General features: G+C 39.7%; 1 protein-coding gene across 1 annotated transcript in view; it reads left to right on the forward strand.

The window, feature by feature from the left end:
• Positions 1-71: 71 nt before the first annotated feature.
• Positions 72-19,503, forward strand: part of LOC138304680 (DALR anticodon-binding domain-containing protein 3-like) — a 34,478-nt gene continuing 15,046 nt past the window's right edge. The window contains exons 1-5 of the mRNA XM_069244884.1: positions 72-278; positions 6,242-6,540; positions 7,874-8,208; positions 9,703-9,773; positions 10,094-10,213. Of these exons, the coding sequence (XP_069100985.1) occupies positions 87-278; positions 6,242-6,540; positions 7,874-8,208; positions 9,703-9,773; positions 10,094-10,213 (1,017 nt within the window). The 5' untranslated portion in view covers positions 72-86. The remainder of the gene's footprint in view (positions 279-6,241; positions 6,541-7,873; positions 8,209-9,702; positions 9,774-10,093; positions 10,214-19,503) is intronic.

Raw genomic sequence — 19,503 nt, forward strand, 5'->3', positions numbered from 1 at the left:
ACCAATATTTCCATCTTTGTCACGAACATGCTTGCTTTTCATCGAGAAAAAAGCGTTTGAGTGACCACGTGTAGTTGTAAACAACAATGGAGAAAAACGAAAGTAGACACATGTTCATTGCTTCAGATTTCAGGACACGATTACTTGGCGATGTCCAGGAACGCTTGAAGTCTCGAGACATTTCTTACGTCAAAATATGTGTAGTCAGGCGAGTGAGAGATTTACAAGACGGAGATTACTGTGTTCCTAAAGGTTGTATACCTAAAATCACCAACAAGGTATTTATGACATATCACTGATACTGTACAGTAGTTCCCTGAACTACATGTACACACATATCAAATTACATGTAAACTTGCAAGACACTTGGGTTTCGAAGATATTGATTTAAGAAAATAATTAGAATAAAATGAAAAATATAAATTACAAAACGAATGTTAGTCTAGATGTATATAAAATATTGTAAAAGAAGCATACACAGTGTTTTAAAAATACGTATACACGGTCACTCAACTGTCGGAGCGGGTCAATGTGATTTATACATAGTGTTAAATACACGGTCACTCAACTGTCAGAGCGGGTCAGTGTGATTTGTACATAGTGTTAAATACACGGTCACTCAACTGTCAGAGCGGGTCAGTGTGATTTGTACATAGTGTTAAATACACGGTCACTTAACTGATGGAGCGGGTCAATGTGATTTGTACATAGTGTTAAATACACGGTCACTTAACTGATGGAGCGGGTCATTGTGATTTTTACATAGTGTTAAATACACGGTCACTCAACTGTCAGAGCGGGTCAGTGTGATTTGTACATAGTGTGTTAAATACACGGTCACTCAACTGTCAGAGCGGGTCAGTGTTGATTTGTACATAATGTTAAATACACGGTCACTCAACTGATGGAGCGGGTCAATGTGATTTGTACATAGTGTTAAATACACGGTCACTCAACTGTCAGAGCGGGTCAGTGTGATTTGTACATAATGTTAAATACACGGTCACTCAACTGTCAGAGCGGGTCAATGTGATTTGTACATAATGTTAAATACACGGTCACTCAACTGATGGAGCGGGTCAATGTGATTTGTACATAATGTTAAATACACGGTCACTCAACTGACGGAGCGGGTCAATGTGATTTGTACATAATGTTAAATACACGGTCACTTAACTGATGGAGCGGGTCAATGTGATTTGTACATAGTGTTAAATACACGGTCACTTAACTGACGGAGCGGGTCAATGTGATTTTTACAAAGTGTTAAATACACGGTCACTTAACTGTCAGAGCGGGTCAGTGTGATTTGTACATAGTGTTAAATACACGGTCACTCAACTGTCGGAGCGGGTCAATGTGATTTGTACATAATGTTAAATACACGGTCACTTAACTGATGGAGCGGGTCAATGTGATTTGTACATAGTGTTAAATACACGGTCACTTAACTGATGGAGCGGGTCATTGTGATTTGTACATAGTGTTAAATACACGGTCACTCAACTGTCAGAGCGGGTCATTGTGATTTGTACATAATGTTAAATACACGGTCACTTAACTGATGGAGCGGGTCAATGTGATTTGTACATAGTGTTTAAATACACGGTCATACTGAGGACGGGTCAATGTGATTTGTACATAGTGTTAAATACACGGGTCAACTGGGAGCGGGTCAATGTGATTTGTACATAATGTTAAATACACGGTCACTTAACTGATGGAGCGGGTCATTGTGATTTGTACATAGTGTTAAATACACAGTCACTTAACTGATGGAGCGGGTCATTGTGATTTGTACATAGTGTTAAATACACGGTCACTCAACTGTCAGAGCGGGTCATTGTGATTTGTACATAGTGTTAAATACACAGTCACTTAACTGATGGAGCGGGTCATTGTGATTTGTACATAGTGTTAAATACACGGTCACTTAACTGATGGAGCGGGTCATTGTGATTTGTACATAGTGTTAAATACACGGTCACTCAACTGTCAGAGCGGGTCAGTGTGATTTGTACATAGTGTTAAATACACGGTCACTTAACTGATGGAGCGGGTCAATGTGATTTGTACATAGTGTTAAATACACGGTCACTTAACTGATGGAGCGGGTCATTGTGATTTGTACATAGTGTTAAATACACGGTCACTTAACTGATGGAGCGGGTCATTGTGATTTGTACATAGTGTTAAATACACGGTCACTTAACTGATGGAGCGGGTCATTGTGATTTGTACATAGTGTTAAATACACGGTCACTTAACTGTCAGAGCGGGTCAGTGTGATTTGTACATAGTGTTAAATACACGGTCACTCAACTGTCAGAGCGGGTCATGTGATTTGTACATATGTTAAATACACGGTCACTTAACTGTCAAACGGTCAATGTGATTTGTACATAGTGTTAAATACACGGTCACTTAACTGTGATGAGCGGGTCAATGTGATTTGTACATAGTGTTAAATACACGGTCACTAACTCAGAGCGGGTCAATGTGATTTGTACATAATGTTAAATACACGGTCACTTAACTGTCAGAGCGGGTCAATGTGATTTGTACATAGTGTTAAATACACGGTCACTTAACTGTCAGAGCGGGTCAATGTGATTTGTACATAGTGTTAAATACACGGTCACTCAACTGATGAGAGGGTCAATGTGATTTGTACATAAGTGTTAAATCACGTCACGTCATCAACTGATGGAGCGGGTCAATGTGATTTGTACATAGTGTTAAATACACGGTCACTCAACTGATGGAGCGGGTCAATGTGATTTGTACATAATGTTAAATACACGGTCACTCAACTGATGGAGCGGGTCAATGTGATTTGTACATAGTGTTAAATACACGGTCACTCAACTGATGGAGCGGGTCAATGTGATTTGTACATAGTGTTAAATACACGGTCACTTAACTGATGGAGCGGGTCATTGTGATTTGTACATAGTGTTAAATACACGGTCACTCAACTGATGGAGCGGGTCAATGTGATTTGTACATAAGTGTTAAATACACGGTCACTCAACTGATGGAGCGGGTCAATGTGATTTGTACATAGTGTTAAATACACGGTCACTCAACTGATGGAGCGGGTCAATGTGATTTGTACATAGTGTTAAATACACGGTCACTCAACTGATGGAGCGGGTCAATGTGATTTGTACATAGTGTTAAATACACGGTCACTTAACTGACGGAGCGGGTCAATGTGATTTGTACATAGTGTTAAATACACGGTCACTTAACTGATGGAGCGGGTCATTGTGATTTGTACATAGTGTTAAATACACGGTCACTTAACTGTCAGAGCGGGTCAGTGTGATTTTTGTACATATGTTAAATACACGGTCACTTAACTGATGGAGCGGGTCAATGTGATTTGTACATAGTGTTAAATACACGGTCACTTAACTGATGGAGCGGGTCATTGTGATTTGTACATAGTGTTAAATACACGGTCACTTAACTGATGGAGCAGGTCATTGTGATTTGTACATAGTGTTAAATACACGGTCACTTAACTGATGGAGCGGGTCAATGTGATTTGTACATAGTGTTAAATACACGGTCACTTAACTGATGGAGCGGGTCATTGTGATTTGTACATAGTGTTAAATACACGGTCACTTAACTGATGGAGCAGGTCATTGTGATTTGTACATAGTGTTAAATACACGGTCACTTAACTGATGGAGCGGGTCATTGTGATTTGTACATAGTGTTAAATACACGGTCACTTAACTGATGGAGCGGGTCAATGTGATTTGTACATAGTGTTAAATACACGGTCACTTAACTGATGGAGCGGGTCATTGTGATTTGTACATAGTGTTAAATACACAGTCACTTAACTGTCAGAACGGGTCAGTGTGATTTGTACATAGTGTTAAATACACAGTCACTTAACTGTCAGAACGGGTCAGTGTGATTTGTACATAATGTTAAATACACGGTCACTTAACTGATGGAGCAGGTCATTGTGATTTGTACATAGTGTTAAATACACGGTCACTCAAATGATGGAGCAGGTCATTGTGATTTGTACATAGTGTTAAATACACAGTCACTTAACTGACGGAGCGGGTCAATGTGATTTGTACATAGTGTTAAATACACGGTCACTTAACTGATGGAGCGGGTCATTGTGATTTGTACATAATGTTAAATACACGGTCACTTAACTGATGGAGCAAGCTACTTTGGCTTAGTTGAGTTGGTACAGCTGTAGTTTTCTTATCAAATGGAGACCGGTGCTACGATCCCTGGTCAAGGCACTTGACAGGAATCGTCTGTATTTTATTAATTTGACTACAATACTATCAGATTAAATGAAAACTAAACTTTCTTTCAAGATCATTATCAGTTGTTTCTAAGATGAGATAATTGAATTTTGTAGAGCACATCTACAAACGATTTCAAATTTAGATTTTTACCTTTGAACTGTAGATAAAATTAAGGTACATATATACATGTACAATACAAATTCGTACATATGTACAAATTGATATGTTATTTGTGGTTAGTTAGATATTCATGGTTGACTTATTTAGGCAGAACAAAAAAGTTAAGATCTACAGACAACCATGTGAACAATAACAATATATTGTATAAAAATGTTTCATTTTCTTCATGAACTTTATGCTTATGGCCAAAAAAATGTCTGTTTAGGGTTACATTGGCAATAAAATAGGGTCAGTAGGTCGGGAGGATTTTTTTTTAGTGTTGTTCACACTAAAATAATGGCGGGAACCGGAGTCTGAGATCGAAATCCTGACTTCTAATTTTTTTATAGAAAAGTGGGGGGGGGGGGGGGGGGTTTCGTAGAAAAACAGGGAAAAAAATTAGGGTTGGGGTTAAAAAATAGGGTCGGTCGGGTAACCCTAAACAGACATATTTTTTTGGCCTAAGTTTAAATAAGCTTTAAGGCAACGAGTTGTGTAAAAAGAATAGAAATACTCAAGCATGATTTGTTTTTGCAATAAAGGAGATTTATAACGTTAAAGTCACTTTGACACAGAAAGTAAAGCAATATCATGAACATTCCTTAATTTTAAGGAATTCCTTAACTTACATTTTCCCATAGGAAAGTACTACAGAAGTTAAGGAAAATCTTAAGTTAAGGAGCCTTCCTTAAAATCTGTAATGATTTCCTGTGGAGAATTTTAAGTTAAGGGCACAGGAGTGACTAATATGAACATTGGTTGAACAGAACTATTGCTATAATAATAGAAATGTTAAAGAATTGATGCTAAAGTTTAAATATGCTTTTAAGACAATTTGCGATGTAATAAGAATGGAACTCCTCATAATATTACTGGTAGTAGTATTATACATTTTGATTTTAAAAGAAGAAAATTATCTTGTAACAGTAGTAGCTTTGTAAATTGATGCCTATTCTAGGAATAAATTCGGCTAAGGCAATACAAAAAATATTTGTGTTTCCGGTAACCGGACTGTCCCTGTAAAATCAGTGCCTACTCAAAAACTTTTATCAGTTTTGTTTTCAAGCAAACAAATAACAACCTAAATTTTGTTTGGTTTTGCATAAAATCAGGAATTTTGGTACATTTAAATTCTGTAAATTTAAGACACCAATAATCCCCTGGGAATCAAATCCATGGTTTATATAAGGTTGAATATAGTCTATTTCAGTTTTTCGCTGCAAGAAACTGGAACGAAGAGAAAAAATATTAAAAAAAAACAAAACCCTACCTACTGACCCTTCATTTTTAAAGGAAAGAGGACTATTTTTTATTTGGCCTAAGTATAACATGTGTTTACAAAAATTCATTACCGTATTCGACCCAATAAGCGCCCAGGATGCTTAAAAAATTGATAAAAATGAAAATGTGTTAATAAGTCAAAATTATTGCAAATTTATACCGTTTTATGTAGTTTTGGTCCTTATTTATGCCTAGGCAATTGAAATTGAGGCCTCAAAAAGGGGGAGGGGCGCTTATAGGGACATGGGCACTTATTGGGTCTAATACAGTAATAAGAAAGATGGTAACATAAGCTGCAAACTGTTTCCTCATCATACACTTTGTAGCCGGATATTTGGAAATAGAGACTTTTTTTACAGTGTATATGCACTTATTGTATATTAAAATGTATGTTCCCTTTTGAACAGTTTTGGCAAGTTGTAAGTTTTTTTATGATGATCAGGAAGTACAAAGTATTTAAAGTTTCAACGTCAAAAATTGGATAAAAATGATATCTTTTGTTTAATTAGGTTTTGGATGAAATTTGTGCAGAGTTGAAGGAATCAAATAGAAACAGTTATCTAAAGATAAGCAGAGCAACAACTTCCCAACACTTTGGAATAACCTTCTACCTTGAAAGACCACTGACGTTGAAATCTACACTAGTTCCATATTGGCAGAGGAGCATCTTGCAGACATCATTTGGTGATGTTGGTAAGGGTACACATGTGCTGGTGACAGAGAGACACTCTAAGAAAGATGGAGCTTTGGAGAATTTACGGTCGTCTGTTATACTGGAACATATTACATGTCTCTTAAAAGAAGCAGGGTGAGTCAGTCCAATGATGAAGACATATGATGATTTAAAAAAATTAAAAAATGTAACAGCTCGAGAAGACACACTGATCAGAAAAAAAACCAAACACAAGAAAATACTACAGTGTACATTTATATGCATTACTATAAATGATCAGTGCTAGCTATAATGAGTTACTTTTTATAATCAATATCTAATGTTTGTGTGTGTTTTTTTAGCCCACCATCATCAAAACGCCTTTCCTCTGGTCCATCATCCATCCGCCCTTCCGTCCGTTCTTCCGTCCATTAACATTTCTTCTTACCGCTATATCTCAGAAAGTACTGTAGGGATCTGTCTCAAATTTCACACCCAGGTTCCCTTAGGTCCCTAGTTGTGCATAATGCATTTTTGGACCGATCGGTGAATAAGATGGCCAACAGGCCACCATCTTGAATTTTGATACATTGTAGTTGAAGTTTGTTACCTCTATTTCTCCGAAAGTACTGAAGGGATCGTTCTAAAATTTCATATATATTTTTCCCTAGGGACCTACATGTAGTTGTGCATAATGCATTATATTGGACTGATCGGTGAACAAGAATGGCTGACAGGACGCCATCTTAGATTATTATAAATGAAGTTTATTTCCGCTATTTCTCAGAAAGTACTGATTCAGTGATCTGTCTCAAATTTTATATGTAGGATGTAGTCAAAGTTTCAAAAGGATAGAAAAGATCCCTCTTTCTATTGTCAGACATAGATCATTCTTTGGTGGGCGCCAAGATCTCTCAGGTTTTATTTATATTACCGACTTTCAAATAAACCCATGTGTAGAATTATAAGTTGTTATAGCCCAATGATAACAATAATATACAAATTACATGTATATTTGATTACATTTTATTTATTGTTTCATACACATAAGGCCAAAAAAAATGTCTGTTAAGGGTTACATTGGCTAAAAAATAGGGTCGGTAGGTCAGGATTTTTTTTTTTTAAGTGTCTTTCACTCTAAAGTAATGGCTGGAACTGGAGTCTGAGATTGAAATCCCCATTTTTTGTTTGTAGAAAAGTGGGAAAAAAATTAGGGTTGGGGGTAGAACATTAGGGTCGGTTGGGTAACCATAAACAGATGATTGTTTTTTTGCCTAACAACTAGAGATTTTTTAAAGTAACAAATATTATATGTAATTACATGTCAATTAATATTTTCAAGCAGACTGGCCTATAGTTACATTGGGAAGCTACGTTGTAGTTTCTGTTTTTATTTGGAATTTGAACAAGACTAACTTACTCCTCCTAACATTCTTTTTAAACATTTTGATTTCTAATCATCAAATCTGACTGATTTGTTTTGTTGTAGGTATGATGTTGAGACTGTGAGATGTTTTCAACCTTCGTCAGATTTACTCGACATATCTGTTCCAAGTATAGAATGGACGGATCAGATGTGTGTAGACTGTAAAAAACTAGTTATAGACCAGGTGACCAGTAACAAGTACTGTACACAGATGCACCATGTTCCCTGTAAACAGGCAAAGCTGGACAGCTGTAGTACAAGTGTGGAATCAAGTGAAATGGACAGGAAAACAGGACAACATCAAACAAAGGTGGTACTCAGTCTGCAGCAGTTTGTACAGGACAAAGGTCTACCTGTTGGTAAAGATGGCTTTGATAAAAACCTAAAATTTTCAGAATGTAAGTATCATATTCACAAACATTTCTATAATATAGTTGACCCTATTTGACCCCAATATTTAGAATAATATTTTACAAAATTACTGCATTTTGTGAATTTGTGAAAGAATTGTAAAAAAAACAACTTTTTGTTTTCATTTTTTTAGTTTGCATTTGATTAATTTGTCCAGACAATTGGACAGGGGCTCATAGAAATAACCACAGCAGTTTTTTTTTATAAATAAATCTTGTTAAGGTGTAGGTCCTAGCATGAGAAATACAATTGTAGCTGATCGGAAATCATCTGAAAACTACATTTATTTTTACAAAATTTCTTGTGGTGCTCAACCTGTGACAATATTGGAACATAATACTCCTAAGATGTTTAAAGAATGTTTTGGTCACACATTTGAGACTAAAACTGTATATTAAATGTTAATGTTATTACATGTAAGCACTGTGTTTTTAACAGAAGCATTTCTTTAGATTTTAAAACTTAGTAAACATAAGCATTTAAAGGTGCTCCACCGCTGACAAATGGTATTTTTTCACTATCAAAGGAGCAGACGATTTAGTATTTTTCTTCTGTTACAAAAGTTACTTACTTTACACCATTACCACCATTGAAAAGTTTGAGTTTCTAATTTTACTTCAAGTTAAAAGTATGCAAAATAATTAATTACATCCCGAAAAAAATCCGTGGCACTATATCTTATATTGAATGAAGTACTGATTGCGCATGCACCAAAGGCAAAATAAATAATTTCATATTATTTTTTGTGTTAATTAGACATATATATATACATGATTAAACGCTAATTATTGTTCAAATGATGAATATCATTTATGCTCTGTCAACGGTGGAGCATCTTTAAAGAACGTAAACAGTAATCATCATTTACACAATATAACTGGTGTTAAATCATGCATTTATATGTCTGATTAAAACAAAAAATACTATAAAATGATTTATTTTGCTGTTAGTGCATGCGCAATCAGTACTTTGAAGTGCCATGGATTTTTTTACAGACGCGATTAATTATTTTTAATATTTTCATCTTGAAATAAAATTACAAGTTCAAACTTTACAATGGCGGTAAAGGTGTAAAGTAAGTAGCTTTTGTTACCAAAGAACAATACTGATTCATCTGCTCCTATTTTTGATAGAGAAAAAATATTGTTTGTCAGCAGTGTAGAATCTTTAAAAACTTCAGTATTTAATGGCTTGGAGTTGAAAGGAATTGTCTCCCATACCTGACAGGGTTATCCCATGGTTACTAGGCAAAAGACATCTCTGTCTTTTACCGAGTAGAGAAAAGACAGCTCACACGCTCGATACATGCAGAGATTATCGTCGAGGCCGCCATTAATTGTCAACACTATGAAAATAATTCCTCGGGTTGACCAACCAAAATCTTTCACTCAGGTTAAGATATCCCTGTCCACTTGACAGACCCATGTAAGATTATATTAGTCTCCATTTTCCTTTTATAAATAGACATGTTTTATCTTCAGTAAGTTATGGGGAGGTAATATCTGACACCATGAAGGAAGCTTACCTCCTACATACAGCTGTGGCCAACAAGGTAACCTGCTTCTCTGTCAGTGCCTCCACATCATGTTCTGGAAATACTAGATTGATCTCAAGTGGTTACATTGTAACTAGAACATCTGAGCATAGTTTTATTAACGTACACTACATTTCAGTATATAAAGGAATTTTTTTATAAAAGTTAGAAATAACAGTCTTTTATATTAACTGATACATACAGTAAAGTTTAGGATGAGTTGTGTTGTTAATATTTGAAGAACAGGACACTTAGGTTTGAAAAATATTTCGTTTGGATTATGAGACATTTGAAGCATACAGTTGAAATTTAAAAAAACACCACCCATTTGATTTCAGCTACAGAAGGACAGGACTGGTGTAGTAGTACATGTAACACCAGATACTGAGTACTTCTCACAGCAAAGGGTGACTCTCACTACCAGGGTTATCTGGCCTGGGGATCCATTCCACAGACAGGTGAGTCATCACAATGACAACTCTCGCAGACAGGTGAGTCATCACCAGGACAACTCTCACATACAGGTGAGTCATCACAATGGCAACTCTCACATACAGGTGAGTCATCACAAGGACAACTCTCACATACAGGTGAGTCATCACCAGGACAACTCTCACATACAGGTGAGTCATCACCAGGACAACTCTCACATACAGGTGAGTCATCACAAGGACAACTCTCACATACAGGTGAGTCATCACAAGGACAACTCTCACACACAGGTGAGTCATCACAAGGACAACTCTCACACACAGGTGAGTCATCACCAGGACAACTAACACATACAGGTGAGTCATCACCAGGACAACTAACACATACAGGTGAGTCATCACCAGGACAACTCTCACATACAGGTGAGTCATCACCAGGACAACTAACACATACAGGTGAGTCATCACCAGGACAACTAACACATACAGGTGAGTCATCACCAGGACAACTCACACATACAGGTGAGTCATCACCAGGACAACTCTCACATACAGGTGAGTCATCACCAGGACAACTCTCACATACAGGTGAGTCATCACAAGGACAACTCTCACATACAGGTGAGTCATCACAAGGACAACTCTCACATACAGGTGAGTCATCACCAGGACAACTCTCACATACAGGTGAGTCATCACCAGGACAACTCTCACATACAGGTGAGTCATCACAAGGACAACTCTCACATACAGGTGAGTCATCACCAGGACAACTCTCACACACAGGTGAGTCATCACCAGGACAACTCTCACATACAGGTGAGTCATCACCAGGACAACTCTCACACACAGGTGAGTCATCACCAGGACAACTCTCACACACAAGGTGAGTCATCACAAGGACAACTCTCACATACAGGTGAGTCATCACCAGGACAACTCTCACATACAGGTGAGTCATCACCAGGACAACTCTCACATACAGGTGAGTCATCACCAGGACAACTCTCACATACAGGTGAGTCATCACCAGGACAACTCTCACATATACAGGTGAGTCATCACCAGGACAACTACTCACATACAGGTGAGTCATCACCAGGACAACTCACATACAGGTGAGTCATCACCAGGACAACTAACACATACAGGTGAGTCATCACCAGGACAACTATCACATACAGGGTGAGTAATCACAAGGACAACTCTCACATACAGGTGAGTCATCACCAGGACAACTATCACATACAGGTGAGTCATCACCAGGACAACTAACACATACAGGTGAGTCATCACCAGGACAACTATCACATACAGGTGAGTCATCACCAGGACAACTATCACATACAGGTGAGTCATCACCAGGACAACTAACAACATACAGGTGAGTCATCACCAGGACAACTATCACATACATCATCACCACAGGTGAGTCATCACCAGGACAACTCTCACATACAGGTGAGTCATCACCAGGACAACTATCACATACAGGTGAGTCAGTCATCAACAGGACAACTACTCACAAACAGGTGAGTCATCACAAGGACAACTCTCACATACAGGTGAGTCATCACCAGGACAACTCTCTCACATACAGGTGAGTCATCACACCAGGACAACTCTCACATACAGGTGAGTCATCACCAGGACAACTCTCACATACAGGTGAGTCATCACAAGGACAACTCTCACATACAGGTGAGTCATCACACCAGGACAACTCACATACAGGTGAGTCATCACAAGGACAACTAACACATACAGGTGAGTCATCACCAGGACAACTCTCACATACAGGTGAGTCATCACCAGGACAACTCTCACATACAGGTGAGTCATCACCAGGACAACTCTCACATACAGGTGAGTCATCACAAGGACAACTCTCACATACAGGTGAGTCATCACAAGGACAATCAAACAGGACAGGACAACTCTCACACATACAGGTGAGTCATCACCAGGACAACTATCACATACAGGTGAGTCATCACCAGGACAACTAACACATACAGGTGAGTCATCACAGGACAACTCTCACATACAGGTGAGTCATCACAAGGACAACTAGTCACACATACAGGTGAGTCATCACCAGGACAACTCTCACATACAGGTGAGTCATCACCAGGACAACTATCACATACAGGTGAGTCATCACCAGGACAACTCTCACATACAGGTGAGTCATCACAAGGACAACTCTCACATACAGGTGAGTCATCACCAGGACAACTAACACATACAGGTGAGTCATCACCAGGACAACTATCACATACAGGTGAGTCATCACCAGGACAACTCTCACATACAGGTGAGTCATCACAAGGACAACTAACACATACAGGTGAGTCATCACCAGGACAACTCTCACATACAGGTGAGTCATCACCAGGACAACTCTCACATACAGGTGAGTCATCACCAGGACAACTCTCACATACAGGTGAGTCATCACCAGGACAACTCTCACATACAGGTGAGTCATCACCAGGACAACTCTCACATACAGGTGAGTCATCACCAGGACAACTCTCACATACAGGTGAGTCATCACCAGGACAACTATCACATACAGGTGAGTCATCACCAGGACAACTATCACATACAGGTGAGTCATCACCAGGACAACTAACACATACAGGTGAGTCATCACCAGGACAACTCTCACATACAGGTGAGTCATCACCAGGACAACTAACACATACAGGTGAGTCATCACCAGGACAACTCTCACATACAGGTGAGTCATCACCAGGACAACTATCACATACAGGTGAGTCATCACCAGGACAACTATCACATACAGGTGAGTCATCACCAGGACAACTATCACATACAGGTGAGTCATCACCAGGACAACTAACACATACAGGTGAGTCATCACCAGGACAACTCTCACATACAGGTGAGTCATCATCAGGGCCCCTCTCACATACAGGTGAGTCATCACCAGGACAACTCTCACACACAGGTGAGTCATCACACCAGGACAACTCTCACATACAGGTGAGTCATCACAGGACAACTATCACATACAGGTGAGTCATCACCAGGACAACTCTCACATACAGGTGAGTCATCACCAGGACAACTCTCACATACAGGTGAGTCATCACCAGGACAACTCTCACATACAGGTGAGTCATCACAAGGACAACTCTCACATACAGGTGAGTCATCACCAGGACAACTCTCACATACAGGTGAGTCATCACCAGGACAACTCTCACATACAGGTGAGTCATCACAAGGACAACTCTCACACACAGGTGAGTCATCACCAGGACAACTCTCACATACAGGTGAGTCATCACCAGGACAACTATCACATACAGGTGAGTCATCACCAGGACAACTCTCACATACAGGTGAGTCATCACAAGGACAACTCATCACATACAGGTGTGTCATCAACAGGGACAACTGAGTCATACAGGTGAGATCACAATGACTACTCTCACATACAGGTGAGTCATCACAATGACAACTCTCACATACAGGTGAGTCATCACCAGGACAACTCTCACATACAGGTGAGTCATCACAAGGACAACTCTCACATACAAGTGAGTCATCACCAGGACAACTCTCACATACAGGTGAGTCATCACAGGACAACTCTCACATACAGGTGAGTCATCACAAGGACAACTCTCACATACAGGTGAGTCATCACACCAGGACAACTAACACATACAGGTGAGTCATCACCAGGACAACTATCACATACAGGTGAGTCATCATCAGGGCACCTTCACATACAGGTGTGTCATCACCAGGACACCTCTCACAGACAGGGTGAGTCATCACAGGACAACTCTCACAGTACAGTTTGTGTCATCACCAGGACAACTTCTCACACACAGGCGAGTCATCACAAGGACAACTCTCACACACACAGGTGTGTCATCACCAGGACAACTATCACATACAGGTGAGTCATCACCAGGACAACTATCACATACAGGTGAGTCATCACCAGGACAACTAACACATACAGGTGAGTCATCACCAGGACAACTATCACATACAGGTGAGTCATCACCAGGGACAAACTAACACATACAGGTGAGTCTCATCACCAGGACAACTATCACATACAGGTGAGTCATCACCAGGACAACTCTCACATACAGGTGAGTCATCACCAGGACAACTATCACATCACAGGTGAGTCATCACCAGGACAACTCTAACACATACAGGGGAGTCATCACCAGGACAACTATCACATACAGGTGAGTCATCACCAGGACAACTATCACATACAGGTGAGTCATCACCAGGGACAACTATCACATACAGGTGAGTCATCACCAGGACAAACTCTCACATACAGGTGAGTCATCACCAGGACAACTAACACATACAGGTGAGTCATCACCAGGGACAACTCTCACATACAGGTGAGTCATCACCAGGACAACTCTCACATACAGGTGAGTCATCACAAGGACAACTCTCACATACAGGTGAGTCATCACAAGGACAACTCTCACATACAGGTGAGTCATCACCAGGACAACTAACACATACAGGTGAGTCATCACAAGGACAACTCTCACATACAGGTGAGTCATCACCAGGACAACTAAAACACATACAGGTGAGTCATCCACTACAGGGCCCCTCTCACATACAGGTGAGTCATCACCAGGACAACTCTCACATACAGGTGAGTCATCACCATGGGTACCTCTCACATACAGGTGAGTCATCGCAAGGACAACTCTCACATTACAGGTGAGTCATCACAGGGACAACTAAACACAGACAGGTGAGTCATCACCAGGGCACCTCTCACATACAGGTGAGTCATCACCAGGACAAACTTCACATACAAGTGTGAGTCATCACCAGGGCCCCTCTCACATACAGGTGAGTCATCACAGGTTGACAACCTCTCAGATACAGGTGAGTCATCGCAAGGACAACTCTCACAAACAGGTGGAGTAATCACAAGGGTACCTCTCAAACAGACAGGTGAGTTCATCACCAGAGGGCACCTCTCATCACATACAGGTGAGTCATCACCAGGGGACAACTAACACATACAGATGAGTCATCACCAGGGCCCCTCTCACATACAGGTGAGTCATCACAAGGGACAACTCTCACATACAGGTGAGTCATCGCGAAGGACAACTCTCACAAACAGGTGAGTAATCTCACAAGGGTAACCTCTCACAGGACAGGTGAGTCATCACCAGGACAAAACTAACACATACAGGTGAGTCATCACCAGGGCACCTCTCACAGACAGGTGAGTCATCACCAGGGCACCTCTCACATACAGGTGAGTCATCACCAGGACAACTCTCACATACAGGTGAGTCATCACAAGGACAACTCTCACATACAGGTGAGTCATCACAAGGACAACTCTCACATACAGGTGAGTCATCACCAGGACAACTCTCACATACAGGTGAGTCATCACCAGGACAACTCTCACATACAGGTGAGTCATCACAAGGACAACTCTCACACACAGGTGAGTCATCACAAGGACAACTCTCACACACAGGTGAGTCATCACAAGGACACCTCTCACATACAGGTGAGTCATCGCAAGGACAACTCTCACAAACAGGTGAGTAATCACAAGGGTACCTCTCACAGACAGGTGAGTCATCACCAGGGCACCTCTCACAGACTTTGATTTGTATCTGTGTAGGTTTACCCTTTGACAGTTTACAACCTGAGTCCTTGTATCGATGACAGTTTACCTCTGCCCTTGTATCTGTGTAGTTTTACCTTTGATAGTCGAGTTTACCCAGTCCTTGTATCTGTGTAGGTTTTACCTTTGATTGTTACGATGACAGTTTACCTCAGTCCTTGTATCTGTGTAGTTTTACCTTTGATAGTACGATGACAGTTTACCCCTGTCCTTGTATCTGTGTAGGTTTACCTTTGATAGTACGATGACAGTTTACCTCAGTCCTTGTATCTGTGTAGTTTTACCTTTGATAGTACGATGACAGTTTACCTCAGCCCTTGTATCTGTGTAGTTTTACCTTTAATTGTACGATGACAGTTTACCTCAGTCCCTTGTATCTGTGTAGGTTTTACCTTTAATTGTACGATGACAGTTTACCTCAGCCCTTGTATCTGTGTAGTTTTACCTTTGATTGTACGATGACAGTTTACCTAGCCCTTGTATCTGTGTAGGTTTACCTTTGATAGTACGATGACAGTTTACCCTCAGTCCTTGTATCTGTGTAGGTTTACCTTTGATAGTACGATGACAGTTTACCTCAGTCCTTGTATCTGTGTAGTTTTACCTTTGATAGTACGATGACAGTTTACCTCAGTCCTTGTATCTGAGTAGGTTTACCTTTGATAGTACGATGACAGTTTACCTCAGTCCTTGTATCTGTGTAGTTTTACCTTTGATAGTACGATGACAGTTTACCTCAGCCCTTGTATCTGTGTAGTTTTACCTTTAATAGTACGATGACAGTTTACCTCAGACCTTGTATCTGTGTAGTTTTACCTTTAATAGTACGATGACAGTTTACCTCAGCCCTTGTATCTGTGTAGTTTTACCTTTAATTGTACGATGACAGTTTACCTCAGCCCTTGTATCTGTGTAGTTTTACCTTTGATAGTACGATGACAGTTTACCTCAGTCCTTGTATCTGTGTAGTTTTACCTTTGATAGTACGATGACAGTTTACCTCAGTCCTTGTATCTGTGTAGTTTTACCTTTGATAGTACGATGACAGTTTACCTCAGTCCTTGTATCTGTGTAGTTTTACCTTTAATATAGTACGATGACAGTTTACCTCAGCCCTTGTATCTGTGTAGTTTTACCTTTGATAGTACGATGACAGTTTACCTCAGCCCTTGTATCTGTGTAGTTTTACCTTTAATAGTACGATGACAGTTTACCTCAGCCCTTGTATATGTGTAGTTTTACCTTTAATTAGTACGATGACAGTTTACCTCAGCCCTTGTATCTGTGTAGTTTTACCTTTAATAGTACGATGACAGTTTACCTCAGCCCTTGTATCTGTGTAGGTTTACCTTTGATAGTACGATGACAGTTTACCTCAGCCCTTGTATCTGTGTAGTTTTACCTTTAATAGTACGATGACAGTTTACCTCAGCCCTTGTATCTGTGTAGTTTTACCTTTAATAGTACGATGACAGTTTACCTCAGCCCTTGTATCTGTGTAGTTTTACCTTTAATAGTACGATGACAGTTTACCTCAGCCCTTGTATCTGTGTAGGTTTACCTTTGATAGTACGATGACAGTTTACCTCAGCCCTTGTATCTGTGTAGTTTTACCTTTGATAGTACGATGACAGTTTACCTCAGTCCTTGTATCTGTGTAGTTTTACCTTTGATTGTACGATGACAGTTTACCTCAGCCCTTGTATCTGTGTGTAGTTTTACCTTTGATAGTACGATGACAGTTTACCTCAGCCCTTGTATCTGTGTAGGTTTACCTTTGATAGTACGATGACAGTTTACCTCAGCCCTTGTATCTGTGTAGGTTTACCTTTGATAGTACGATGACAGTTTACCTCAGCCCTTGTATCTGTGTAGGTTTACCTTTGATAGTACGATGACAGAGCCTTGTATCTGTGTAGTTTTACCTTTGATAGTACGATGACAGTTTACCTCAGCCCTTGTATCTGTGTAGGTTTACCTTTAATAGTACGATGACAGTTTACCTCAGTCCTTGTATCTGTGTAGTTTTACCTTTAATTGTACGATGACAGTTTACCTCAGCCCTTGTATCTGTGTAGTTTTACCTTTGATGACAGTTTACCATGACAGTTTACCTTCCGCCCTTGTATCTGTGTAGGTTTTACCTTTAATTGTACGATGACAGTTTACCTCATGTCCTTGTATCTGTGTAGTTTTACCTTTGATAGTACGATGACAGTTTACCTCAGCCCTTGTATCTGTGTAGTTTTACCTTTGATAGTACGATGACAGTTTACCTCAGCCCTTGTATCTGTGTAGTTTTACCTTTGATAGTACGATGACAGTTTACCTCAGCCCTTGTATCTGTGTAGTTTTACCTTTGATAGTACGATGACAGTTTACCTCAGCCCTTGTATCTGTGTAGTTTTACCTTTGATAGTACGATGACAGTTTACCTCAGCCCTTGTATCTGTGTGTAGTTTTACCTTTGATAGTACGATGACAGTTTACCTCAGCCCTTGTATCTGTGTAGTTTTACCTTTGATAGTACGATGACAGTTTACCTCAGTCCTTGTATCTGTGTAGGTTTACCTTTAATAGTACGATGACAGTTTACCTCAGCCCTTGTATCTGTGTAGTTTTACCTTTGATAGTACGATGACAGTTTACCTCAGCCCTTGTATATGTGTAGTTTTACCTTTAATAGTACGATGACAGTTTACCTCAGCCCTTGTATCTGTGTAGTTTTACCTTTGATTGTACGATGACAGTTTACCTCAGCCCTTGTATCTGTGTAGTTTTACCTTTGATATTGTACGATGACAGTTTACCTCAGCCCTTGTATCTGTGTAGTTTTACCTTTAATTGTACGATGACAGTTTACCTCAGCCCTTGTATATGTGTGTAGTTTTACCTTTAATAGTACGATGACAGTTTACCTCAGCCCTTGTATCTGTGTAGTTTTACCTTTAATTGTACGATGACAGTTTACCTCAGCCCTTGTATCTGTGTAGTTTTACCTTTGATAGTACGATGACAGTTTACCTCAGCCCTTGTATCTGTGTAGTTTTACCTTTGATAGTACGATGACAGTTTACCTCAGCCCTTGTATCTGTGTAGTTTTACCTTTGATAGTACGATGACAGTTTACCTCAGCCCTTGTATCTGTGTAGTTTTACCTTTGATAGTACGATGACAGTTTACCTCAGCCCTTGTATCTGTGTAGTTTTACCTTTGATAGTACGATGACAGTTTACCTCAGCCCTTGTATCTGTGTAGTTTTACCTTTAATAGTACGATGACAGTTTACCTCAGCCCTTGTATATGTGTAGTTTTACCTTTGATAGTACGATGACAGTTTACCTCAGCCCTTGTATCTGTGTAGTTTTACCTTTAATTGTACGATGACAATTTACCCGAGCCCTTGTATATGTGTAGTTTTACCTTTAATAGTACGATGACAGTTTACCTCAGCCCTTGTATCTGTGTAGTTTTACCTTTGATAGTACGATGACAGTTTACCTCAGCCCTTGTATCTGTGTAGTTTTACCTTTGATAGTACGATGACAGTTTACCTCAGCCCTTGTATCTGTGTAGTTTTACCTTTAATTGTACGATGACAGTTTACCTCAGCCCTTGTATCTGTGTAGTT

This window comes from Argopecten irradians, chromosome 12 (assembly GCF_041381155.1).
Source record: "Argopecten irradians isolate NY chromosome 12, Ai_NY, whole genome shotgun sequence".
NCBI classification, from domain to species: Eukaryota; Metazoa; Mollusca; class Bivalvia; order Pectinida; family Pectinidae; genus Argopecten; species Argopecten irradians.